General features: G+C 45.9%; 1 protein-coding gene across 1 annotated transcript; it reads right to left on the bottom strand.

The window, feature by feature from the left end:
• Positions 1–9,867: 9,867 nt before the first annotated feature.
• On the bottom strand, positions 9,868–10,869 carry MAGEB17 (MAGE family member B17). The gene has a single exon (XM_011363045.1). It carries the CDS (start codon positions 10,867–10,869, stop codon positions 9,868–9,870), a length of 1,002 nt encoding a protein of 333 aa, XP_011361347.1.
• Positions 10,870–12,485: the final 1,616 nt, after the last annotated feature.

The raw sequence follows: 12,485 nt of genomic DNA, 5'->3' as shown, positions 1-12,485 counted from the left end.
TAATGCCAAAGGCTGTGACTGAAACTTTGAGACAAACATGAAGATAAAAAAAAGTAATAGGAAGACATGAGAGGCTGAATTTAATTGATGTTTTGCCACCCAGAGGACATTTAACAAATGTCTGGAGACATTTTTGGTTGTCTTCATTGGAAGGCACTACCAATATCTAGTTGGTAGAGGCCAGGGATACTGCTAAACATCCTATGATGCACAGGACAGGCCCCATAACAAAGAAGAAGATCTGATCCAGAATGTCAATAGTGCTAAGACTGAGAAGCCCTGTTCACAGAGTACATCTAATCTGTTGAGATCAAAATGAAGGAAATATTTAAATTTTATTACTATAAACACGCATATTTTAAGTGCTTTGAATTTGTTTCACTGAGGAAAGGAACTCAGAGACACAAGTTAGATGTTCATTTTTGAAGTTAATGGGTGACAAACTTGAAATTCAAGATATATTACTGAAATCAACATAAGAGATTAACATAAAATAAATAGCATTAATAGAAATAAGTCTGATAGGAAGTAATTGATTATTTCACACAGAGATTAATCATGGAGCAGTAGCATTTCCATCAGGACTGATAGGAATTAGAAAATTGATCAGATACTTTTTCTCTGCAAAGTAGCGAACGCTTAAAATATCTTTATTAAGCAAATTGTGTTTTAGGTTTCATAGTATTTGAAAGGTCTTTAGGTTTTTAATTTATTTTTTTCTTCGTCTAATAGGTGGCTCCCATCCTCTAGACTCCATTGGTGTATATGTTCCATGGGGGCAAAGATTTTTTGTTTTGTTTTGCTTTGCCATGTTTTGTTTTCTAATGTTTCCCCATCATCTAGGAGTCAAAAACTTTTTTTCTAAAAGGCCTCAAGTAGGGTCTTCAGCATATCATATAATTGGTTGTTTATTTGTATGAAAGCTATTGTTTTCTGCACATCGATTTTATAACCAAAAATCTACTAAAATTCCCTATCATTGGTAAGAGTTTTTCGTTCATTCTGTTGGGTTTTCTAAGAAAAAAAAATCATTTTGTCCATGAGTAATGATAACTTTACCTCGTCTTTCCCAATTTGTGTGCCTTTTGATTTATTTCTCTAGTTTAATTATTTTAGCTGAAAATCAAAAAAATTGGTAATGGTAATAATAGCTATCCTTGTCTTGTCCTTGTTTTAATGAGAATGTTTCTAGCCTTTTCTCATAAATCATAATACTGATTATTTGGTTCTATCCTATCATGATAAGGAAATAAATTAATCAATTCTTATTTTATTAATAGTTCATTTAAAAGTATGAATAGGTGTTGAATTTATCAAATGCCTTCTCTGATTACTTAGAAAGTATTGCATGTTTTTTTTCTTCGATTTGTTAACCTTCCAGTCTCCAGCTTACTTAGTCTTCCAAACAAGATTTTATACTTTCACGTTTATAAGGCAGAGTCAATGTCACGGTCTCTTGGATGGAGAGTTCCCTGAGAAAGACTTCTTGTGTCATTTGATCTTTATTTATCATCCTCTGGGATTCTGTTCTCTAACATCCATATCCCCAAAGCTCCTGCCAGCTTCTTATCCACTAATTCACTAATTTCCACTAATTTCATGGTGGGAAATGGCTCAACCATGAGAATTTGCTCTTCTTTTGGAAAGCAGGGTATTTGTAGTGAGTCTGTATCATATGTCCCATCATTTCTTTCCCTGTACGCTTCCAGGTTGGGGTTGGCCACAAGAGAAAGTTGTGTGAGATTTAGACGTTTACAAGTTAAGCAGCAGCTGTGTTCAGCAGCTGTATTTACAACTCTGCTGTAGAGGGTCAGGTGAGTTGTCACTGATCCACCGGCTCACCTTGTCAGCAGAGGGCAGTAACTGGACACAAAGCTTATCTAGCTACTAACCAATTCCCTACTTAGAGCTAGCTCTCTGGGACAAGTGTGTGTGCAGTGCCATGGCAAACCCAGCTTCTCCTGAAGGTTACCCACGGCACTGAGGCTACAGGTGTCAGAGACAGAGATGCAAGTTCCAGTGTGTCTTTGCTTTCCTCTTTTCCAAGCTCACCTCTAATTGCTGGTCTGCCTGAACTTAATGACTTTTTAAGTGCTAGTGAATTATTTTTGCTGAGAGAAAGTGAGTAGTCTACTGAAATTGTTGATGATGTATATTGATTCAGCCACTTTAAAAATGAGATTCAGTTAAATTACTACATGGCTGTCCTGGAAGACTCTTGGTCAAATTCCCTCTTGTGGGAGTTTAAATTGTCCTGAATTGCCCTGATTTGTCTAACTACTCAATATATAATTAGTAATTTTTCCACTTTTGCGGGAAACAAATAGAATTGGACATTAGGACTTTCTTCTTTGTCCTTAACTAGGTCACACTGTGTTCATGTCCCCAAAGACAATTTATATGTACTGCAATAAATAAAATATGTATTACTTAAATATTCCTGTGAAAGGTTTCTCTTAGCCCAGAGATGGTGCCACCTTGCTGCAGTGATGTCATTTTTACATTAGAGAGCGACCTAACAATTAGATCTTCTTCTCATGAGGTGATAGAATTTCATTTGGCTGATACTGTAGCCCGTATTCTCTGCCACCTACACTCTCTGAGGAATTCATTCCTGTCATAGACAAAACCCTCTGGGTTCATCGATTCCAGCAGGTCTCAACCATAGGAATATACACACTTGGAGCCAGATAATTGTTTTAACGGACTGTTTAGTAGCATCCTAGGCCTCTACACACGAGCTCCCAGCAGCACCCCCACCCTGAGTTGTGACAAACAAAACTGTCCCCATATATTGCCAAATGTACCCTGGCGGGGTGCAAAATCACCCCTGGTTGAGAGCCATTGAGTATTTCGATTCAGACATCCTTGGACATGGGTCAGGGGGAGAAGAAATCTCAAAAGTGGAGGACTTAAGTCATGGTGGGCACAACCTGAATACTGTTTAATCTTGTCTGGGGGAGAGAATAAAGAGGCCATAGGGATTCCATAGGGGTCCCTATGTCAAGTCAATGCTATGATCTTCATTACCGATAAGTGAGATGGGCGATGATGGAGTGAGAGGCCACCTTTTCTTAAGTAATAGCATACATATGATTCTCTCTGTTTCTCTGTCTCACCTTCCTTAGGGGAATAAAAGAATGGATTCTGAGGATTGCTAAATATATTCATTGGCTACATGATAGGTGTTACAATAGTAAAGTAACCAGTTTCAAAGTAATTACACAAAAAATATTGCCTTTGGAGTTTGGTTTCCAGTAACAGGACAGGCAGTTTCCAGACTGACCCTCCTATCGAAAACAACTTAACATATGGAAAGGCCATCAACCTCATTAGTAAATAGAGAAATGCAAGCTAAATCTCCAGTGAGACATCACTACACATCAAATAGACTGGACAAAAATTAAAAAGTGAAAAAGTTTCAAATGTTGATGGAAGATATAAATCAACATATTTTCTTCCACTATGGAGAAAATTAGTACCGCCACTTTGAAGAAAGTTACGCATCACCTGGTAAAACTGAATATGTACATTTCCCATGACCCAGTAATTCCACTACTAGATAAGAAACTTAGAAAACCTCTTTCACAGGTGAAGCAGGAGATAGGAATAAAAATTTTCATAGCAGCATTAAACAACTCAAATATTAACCAAAGTAAAGTAGATAAATCCATCGCTACACAGTGAGAATGAATAACCTAGAAGCACATGCTTCAACATGGGCGAGTATCACAAACGTAATAGAGAGCAAAGAAAGCAAGTCACAGATCATTATCTACAATGTAGTTCCATTTATATAAAGTTCAAAAGAGGCAAAACTGGACAATGGATTAGATCGTTTAGGAATACATTTGAAGTTGGAAAAATGATAAGTGAGAAAACAAGTAACAAAATTCAGAATAGTGGTTACCTGTGGGGTAGTTTCTTAGCTTGTGTTGCTATAACAAATTACCATTAACTGGGGGCTTAAACAACACACATTTATTTCTCATAGTTCTAGAGGCCGGGAGGTCAAAAATCAAGGTGCCAGCAGGTTCTGTTTTTGGCGAAGGCACTCTTCCTGGCTTATTGATGGCTGTCATCTCATTATGTCCTCACAAAGTAGAGATTGATGGGAGGCCAGCTGTTGTCCTCTTGCTATAAGGAAGGACACCAATCCCATCTTGTGGGCTCTACCTTCATGACTTAATTACTTCCCCAAAAGCCCCACCTCCAAATACCATGACATTAGGGCTTTAACATATGAAGTTTTAGGAGACAGAATCACTCAGTCCGTAGCACGTAAGAAGGGGTACACCATCAGGGAAGGATCGCTGGGGGTTACTGAGGCATTGGCAATGTTCAATTTCTTAATCTATGTATTGGTACATAGGTGCTCATGTAATTATTCTTAATGCATATTTGATATGCTTTTTTGTATGCAATTTAGATTTCAAAGTAAATTTAAAAAAGGAGAGGTGATATCAAAATCCTTTGGGATAATCTCAGTGCATTGTTGTCCTGAAATTTCTGACTCTGTTTATTAAAAAAAAAAAAAAATTAATCTTAACACAGAAAAGACACACCTGATTTTTTCCGACTCCTAACTTTTTCTCTGCTAGTCTTGTGATTAAGGGTTCTCATTCCTTGGAGAATCTAAATGCCAAAGGATATTAAGATATTTTATCCCTAACCTGTTGGTCCACACAAGTGGGAGACTATGTCTTGTTCATCCATCTATTGCCCATGCACAAAGCCAACGTGCCTGGAACCCACTGCCTCCCCAGTAAGTGCATGGAGAATTGAATGAAAGTGCCCAGTTAGGCAATGTAGGGAGAGACTCCTGCCCTAGAGGTCCTTCTCTCTTCTCTCCCACCTCCGGCTCACAGAGCTACCCATCTTTCACAATCCCTGGTCACAGCTTCACCCTTCTACATGTTCCTCTCAGACCTCAGTTTGAAGCAAACTCTTCTGTTCTCTAAATCTTATTTCTCAGTTTTCATTTGCCCATTCTTGAGTATTTGTGTATGTTGATCAAACCCACTTCTCTTTGCCACTTTTTTTTGTGTGCATATTGAGTTGATTTAAAGAGTGATATGATGAGTATCTCATTGGAAACCCAAAGAAATTTCATAGTGTCTGCTTTAGCTGGCCCCAAAAAGCTAATTTAAGGGGACTTCAGTCTAGTGAATTCTGGCATGAAAATATTCACATCAACCTGGGAGGAACTTGTCACTTCCTCATCTTTGCCCTTAGCACCTTCTTAAGGTCCTGTGGGTGACATACCTTCAGAAAACAGAGGTGGATGGAGCTCTCTGAGGGCCCTGAAATGTGCTATGTGACTTGACATAATACTTGCTCTAGGAAATATGCCCAAATAAAACAGAGTAGGATAGGACTCTTCTTCCCCCACTGCGGTGGTCTTCACCTCGGGCTTGGTGGCATTTTTCACGGGTGCGGAGCTCACTCTTCTGACATCAAGACATGATGACCGTGGTTAGGGACATCAGGCAGGAGTGTGGCGGGAGAGGACATGATGTGGCACCTTGAGGAGAAGGATGAGAGGGTGTGAGCCCCTTCACCAAGGCAGTTCTCTAGGACCCCAGAGGGTCAGCCTGTTCCCTGAGAACCTTGTGGAGGAAGTTACAGTACACCTTAGGCTGCAGCCTGTCAGCCCTACCTGGGGCTGCCTGGAGTAATGGCAGGGGCAGGTGATGGGGATCCTCTCTTATGGGGTGGGGGGTCTCTCAGTTTACATTCAGCACCATCATAACAACTGTTGGCCGAGCCTGGGCCCCTCTCCTCTGCTGTGCTGAAGTTGATACCCAAAATCTGGCCCTCATCTCCCTGGGATCCCCTAAGAGAACGAGAAGGGACACCTCATCCCATAACCTCTGCTGCAGGCCATCCAGAGCTGACAGCTCAGAGGGGACCTTCTCTGTCCTAGGCTTGTTGGCACTCCCCTACTAACCCGAGTACACTGGCCTCTGATTAAAGCTCTCACCTTTCTGCCTTCCTAGAAGGGGGAATTTGGGGTACACCCCATCTCACTACCCCTACCTAGGGGTCCCAGTGCTGACGAAGAAGTGGGGCTTTGGATGGTCCCCCTTTTGTGGAGTGGTCCACTGGTTAGCACTTGGGTTCCTTACCTGGACTCCAGTCAGGACCCAGGTTTCCTCTTTTGGCAGAATTGGAACCATCCCCTTAGACCAAGGCCCTCCCCTCCCTGGGACTTTCTGGGCAAAAGTCATGTCACAGCTCTGTCCACCATTCCAGGGTTGAGAGAGGGTGTGGGACTGGGTGGCCCCCTTGGTGATGGGCAGAGTGATCTCTTCAGTCCACATTCAGGGTCCCCACCTAGAAACTTAACCAGTCCTGGGACTCCACCCTCCACTTTTTGAGTCCGTGCCCCTCAGACCAAGTTCCCACCTTCTGGATTCCTGTAGGACAAAGTCGAGGTGAGCCACGTGCATCTAAGGCTGTAGGGGCCTCTGAACTCTCATAGCAGGGGACAAGACTGTTTGGGACCCCACTGACATGGATCAAAACCTGGGACTCCCCTCTACTGATATGTGTCCATCAGCCTCGCACCGGGTTCCTCATTTCCCTGAGTCCCTAAGGATGGCGAGTCACATCTGGCTGCCCCTCTCATTAGTACTCAGGGCCCTCACCTGGACACTAATTAGAGCCAAAACTCCTGTCTCTGAAAAACTGAGGCAGCCCTTACAGCAAGGCCTGCGTGTCCCCGTACCTCTCCAGGCCAAAAAGAAGGGCGCTTGAGCTGAGGGCTCTGCCCTAGGCATCCCAGGGGTAAGAACACGTGGGGCCTGTGAGGACCTCTCTGCTGATGGAGAGCCTCTTATGTCGCTCAGTCTTAACTGTGAGTCCTGTTAGTTCCTGGGCCTCCACCTCTGCAGGACTGGAGCTGCCCCAGCCAGACCAAAGCCCTTCTCTTTCTGTGACCCTCCAGGCAGAAATAAGGGGCTCCTCAACCTGACAACTCTTCCCTGGGCCTCCCAGGATCCTCAACGAGGGTTAGGGTGTTTGTGACTTGTGGGTCCTGCTATGTTCTTGCGTGGGTTGTTCTCTCACTCATTCACTGTCCTCACGTTGACATCTGAGCGCTGTGGTGTCTAGCCCGTTCTTGGTACACCACCTTCAACTGACCTGAGGCTTCTCCCCTCAGATCAAGATCCTCACTTTTGGGAACCACCGAGTTGGAAGTCAGTGTGAGCCAGATCCAGCCATAGCTGTTCAAATCTGCAAGGGCAGACAGCCAGGGCAGGACTCCACAGAACCACACTGCTCTGGTCGGGTCCTTCTCTCACCCCTCATTCAGGGTCTTCACCTTGAAGTCTGTCAGAGGCTCACACTCCTCCCTCTATCCACCTGAGGTCCTTGGACCAAGGCTCTCTGTTCCTGAGGACCTCGCAGGACAAGTGGACGATCAGCCCTGCCTGGGGCCCTGTATGTCTGAGGGCAGCTGCGGATAAATCTCTGTGAGACCATCTGTGTTCTAGCGCATTGATCTCCCTAGTTCTCATTCACAGGGATCCACATCTTGGCTTCTGCTCCCTAGATTCAAGGCTTCCTGGGAAATGCTACATCTGTGCAAAGTTGAGCACTTTTCCTACTGCAAACCTTGCACATAGGATCAGTGTCACAGGGGTGATGCCAGATGGGGAAGCTGTAGCTCAAGGCAGGGTACCCAGGACAGGTTGTGAACTGTCAGAAAAAAACCCAGCTGATCTCTTCCTCCTCTTCATCATCCAGATTTTTTAGCCTTTCATGTAACTTTGGTTTTAATAGAATGACTTTCTACAAGGCAGGGGTGAAGACGCATGATTTTGTGAGCCCGTATCTCTCGAGGTGATCTGACATTGTATATGCAGATGATTGTATTGTCACTGAGTATTTTCCTCTTTATTTATACCACCCATTTAATATTTTTATTGCTCTGGATATGTATTCTAAATACTAGTTGGCACACGGAGCCCTCTTTTTATTGCCTGAGAAACTTCCTAGAGTAGTGAAAGTGAATGTGAATTATGACACACCGTATCTGCGTCAGGCTGTGAGGGGTGGGGTGATATGGGCTCTGACATGAATTCAGACCCTAAGTTTGGCACTGTCTCTGCTGCTTACTAGCCATGTGAACTCCGGCACATTAACAGAGTCTGTGGGCCTCAGGCTCTTCATCTGCGAAGCACAATTGCTAAGCCCTGTCTTCTAGGCCTGTTGGATACATGGAATGTATGTCACGAACCCAACACAGTACCTGGCAGGCATTGAGATTTTTTTAAATGGTAGTTATTACCATGATTATTTTGACCTCAGTCAATACCACGTACCAAACTGCGATTTATTTATTTTTTCCTAATCAAGGAGGGGTCAGAGACTCTGCAATGTTCTAGGACAAAAAAACCTGAGTCAGCCAAAACGCTGCTTAGTAAATAAAACTAAGTAATATTTCTCCATTAGATGATCAGTCACTTGATGCGTGCATGAGGCAGACTTCCCCATTTAGATGTACCATGGAACTACTAAAGGCATGCCAAAGACCAGCAAGCTTCCTCCCTACAGCGGCCCTTGTGTTTACCCGTCCCCATTTTCATTCATTCCACCGCCACCACAGAGCTAGACCTAGATTAGAATTTGCCATATCACACAGAAGAATGCCATATTTGGGTTCCCTTTTAACAGAGTGGTCTAGGCCCTCTCAACCTCCAGGCCCAGACAAAGCAGGCCTTCCCAGTGGCTGCTGAATATCATCCTTATTCTTAGAAACTCTGGACACATAATGCACAAAACACCTAGTTAGTGCACTGTGTTCACCTCCACGGAGACAGAGCACAGGAATCCTCATTCTGCCCCGGGTGGGCGGACTTCGCTCGGGTTCACCACATCCCCTAAGGAACTGTGAAGTTTTCCATTGCAGGCATAGTCTCTGCACTCTGAGACCCAGCATCTGAGAGTCAGTCTGGTCCCTGCTCACCACTTGAACAGCCTCATCTAACTCCCCATGCAGCCAAATTTAAAATCCACCCCCGCCCCCCCCACCGCCGACAGAGGACTAGCAGTTAGTTTCCCACCTTCCCAACTGGCCTTTTATTGGGGCGTTTCCACTGGTCTGCTCCTGTCTGGACTCCCCTTCCTCCTTACCCTTCTGTCTATCATCTTTCAGGGTTGAGTGTGGATCTCACCATGCTCCTTGTATGAAAACTTCTCCTGGTTCTACGATGTCATTGGTGGGGGCCGGGCCTTCTTTATCTGCGCATCCCAACTAGCACGATGCCTTCAAGACAGCGGGCGCTCAATTCACGTTTGGGGAACAAAAGAGACAGTGACCAAGAGTTCTAATTTTTGATGATTTAATTTCTCTTACATTCGTGAATAAGCTAAGCAAATCCTTGCACATATCTTTTTAATTTTACTGAAAGAATAAAAAGAATCAGAAAAGGCAAGAATTAACCACCTTTTACTTTTTATTCACTATCTTGTTATCTCAATATTTCACTGTGGGGTTCTTTAACATTTAAAAGAAAATTTCTGTCTAATGCTCTGTCTTCTGGTACTGGACCACATTAAAAGATGCAAGGATTTTCAATTTGCTTTACCAAATACAAAACTATTCATTCTCAAACTTGAAAAACAGCAACAAACGTGTGAGCCAAACTTGGCTTCTGAATTTAAGTAAGCCTTTTAAAAAGGAGCAGATTGGAAAAATTTGGGGGAAAAAAGGGAAATCGGAAGGTTACTTATGAAAACAGGAACACAAAGAAGAGATACACTGTGCTCTCTCCATCTCCACCTTGCCCCCTATTACTTAGAAGGTTGAGAGCCCTTTTTAACTTGAACTTCAAGGTGAAATCTCTGCCTCAGACTTCACTAGCGCTGGGAAGACCTCCTGGACATGGCCCGGGAGAGGGCCCTGGCTGTAGCTCTGGCTAGAGCTCGCTCTTCCTCATCTCGCATGGCTTCCTCATACCGGGCCTGGAAGGCGCTGGGGACCGTATCATTGGCTTTGGCCCAAAACTCCAGGACTTTCATCTTGGTGGTCTCAGCATAGGCTCTCGGGCCCCACAGGAACTCGAAGCGTGGAGGATCACTGCCGGGCACCTGCCGGTACTCCAAGTAATTTTCCTGCACCAAATCTTGGGTGATAAGCTTCCTGGGCTCCCCGAAGATGAAGTGCCTTCTCCCAGCGTAGAGCCCCAAGACATTCAGGAATTCCCACATCTCTTCTTCAGTGGCGCGGTTGCCATTCAGGAAGATCACGCCCAGGAGAGGCATCAGGAGCCCATTTTTCGGAAAGCTCATGCCTTCGCTCGTATTCTCTTCGTCGGGAAGGTCTAGTTGGCTGAAAAGGACATACAAGTGATTGCTGGGGTCGACTTCCTTCAGGTCAAGGCCAAAGACCAGCTCCATGCGCTCAGTGACTCTCCTGAGGATTTCAGGAAAGTGTTCCTTGTACTTCTTGTTGATAATCTTCAGCATTTCTGCCTTGGTGATGGGCTCTTTCATTTTATATTTGTGCAGCAGAACCTGCACCAACATGCCTACTTTCCTGGTCAGAGGATCTTTGCTGGAGCTCTCTGAGGAGGGCACGGCCCGGGAGGAACTTGGACTTCCCTCCGCTTGGCTCATGGCACTTTCACCAGAACTTGCACAGGAAATTGCTGCAGCAGAACTGGCGGCTGCACCTCTCTCTGACTTCTGGGGAGAGCCTTCAGCAAGGGTGCTGGGGGAAGCGCCTCCAGACCCAGGCGAGGAGGAGGGAGACTCTCCTTCCCCTGCTGAAGCAGCTTGAGCACCGAGACCCTGGGCCTTACTCTGGGCCCGACGGCGTTTCTCACGGGCACGGAGCTTACTCTTCTGACCACGAGGCATGGTTGTGGTGAGGGACAGCAGAAAGCAGTGTGATAGGAAGGCACGTGATGTAGGCACCTGGAGAAGAAGGACAGGAGGGTATGACACCCTTCCACAGGGAGATGCCATCATGGCTTTAAGAATGCCCCTCCGTAGGTGTCCCTTGGGGCTCCTGTTCTCTCGATCATCTGTCCCCTGAGCACCCAGTGGAGGTGTTGGAGTACACCTGAGGCTGCAGCCTGACAGCCCTGCCTGGAACCACTCCCCTCAGATCTAGACCCCCACTTCTCTGTTCCTCTCTGGGACAAGCTGCCCACCCCTCAACCCCCTGCCCACCCCCAGGAAATGAGGAGTCACCTTCCCCTTAAATCTATGCCTTTCGTTTTCCAAGAAACAACAGAGGTGAGACTTTATGGAGCCACCTCTGTTCTGGAGTGGTTGTTCCCCTCATTCCTCCTACAAGATTCTGACCTTCACTCCCAAGAGGGGCTCCTCTCTCTGCTGAACTGGGGCAGCCTATCTTTAAATCATCTACTAAAACCCTGCAAGCTGAAGTCAAGGGGCACCTGAATCTGTCAGCCCTGCCCTGAGCTTCCCAGGGGTGGAACTCGATGCAGCCCCCTCCACTGGGAATCAATGAGTCCTAATTTCCTTTCCCAGAGTCTTCACCTTGACACCTGACTAGTCCTGGGACTCTACCTTCAGTGGATCTGAGCCCACGCCCTTCACACCAAAGTCCTTGCTTAAATGGGATCTCAGAGTTGGAAGTTCAGGGTGAACCACATCTTGCTAAGTGTGTTTGGGTCTTACAAGGTCTGAGAACAGGAGTGAGACTCTACAGGATCCCACAGTTCCCCATTGGTCATTAGCTCAGTCCTCACCCCGCATTATGACCTTGGCTCCAGATAGGACTTCCAACTCTTCACTATACTGAGCTGGGTCAACCAGGCCTAGAGAGGAAGCTGGAGCATACTACATCTGAATACACCTGCCTAGCACCTCCCAGAGCTGAGTGCAGGGGCAGGGCTCCGGTCAGTCCCGTTTTTTGAGGACGGGGTCCTCACTTTGGACTCCTGTTAGGGCCTAGGTCTCTTCCCTTAGCAGAACTGGGCCCACCCCCTTAGACCAAGGCCTTCTTTTCCCTGGAAGTTTTCAAGCAGAAGTCAGCCCCACGGCTCTGCTGCGATCTCCCAGAGCTGGGGAGGGGTGGGCACAGGTAGGTTATGCGTCAGTCCATATTCAGGGTCCTCACCTTCATACCTGACCAATCCCAGAACTCCACCCACCACCGACTGAAGTTTGTGCCTCTCGGACCAACGTCCTCACCTTCTCGATGAGAAATGTGGCCGAGACCGTACAAAGCCTCCAAAGGCTAACTGCCAAGGCCACACTGGGCCCGAAAGGGCTACCAGCAGGGACGGGGCTTTCTGGGATCCCACTGATAACGTAACAAAGCCTGGGACTCCTCCCTGTACTGATCTGGGTCCGTCACCCTCACACCAGACGCCTCACTTCCCATGGTCCCTAGAGGGGAAGTATGCGCAGGCGCACTATCGAGCTATCCATGCATGGCGGTCTCAGTTCCGGTTGCCGCCCCTCCCCCACAAACCTCCCCGCCTTGCCTTTTGGGGAGCGAT

Source organism: Pteropus vampyrus, unplaced genomic scaffold (assembly GCF_000151845.1).
Source record: "Pteropus vampyrus isolate Shadow unplaced genomic scaffold, Pvam_2.0 Scaffold81, whole genome shotgun sequence".
NCBI lineage: Eukaryota > Metazoa > Chordata > Mammalia > Chiroptera > Pteropodidae > Pteropus > Pteropus vampyrus.
The sequence above is the reverse complement of the archived record's forward strand: the minus strand, read 5'-3'. Positions and strand labels throughout refer to the sequence as shown.

Bases quoted from the DNA above. Each gene is read 5' to 3' on its own strand.
- MAGEB17 (XM_011363045.1), bottom strand. From the start codon at position 10,869: ATGCCTCGTGGTCAGAAGAGTAAGCTCCGTGCCCGTGAGAAACGCCGT.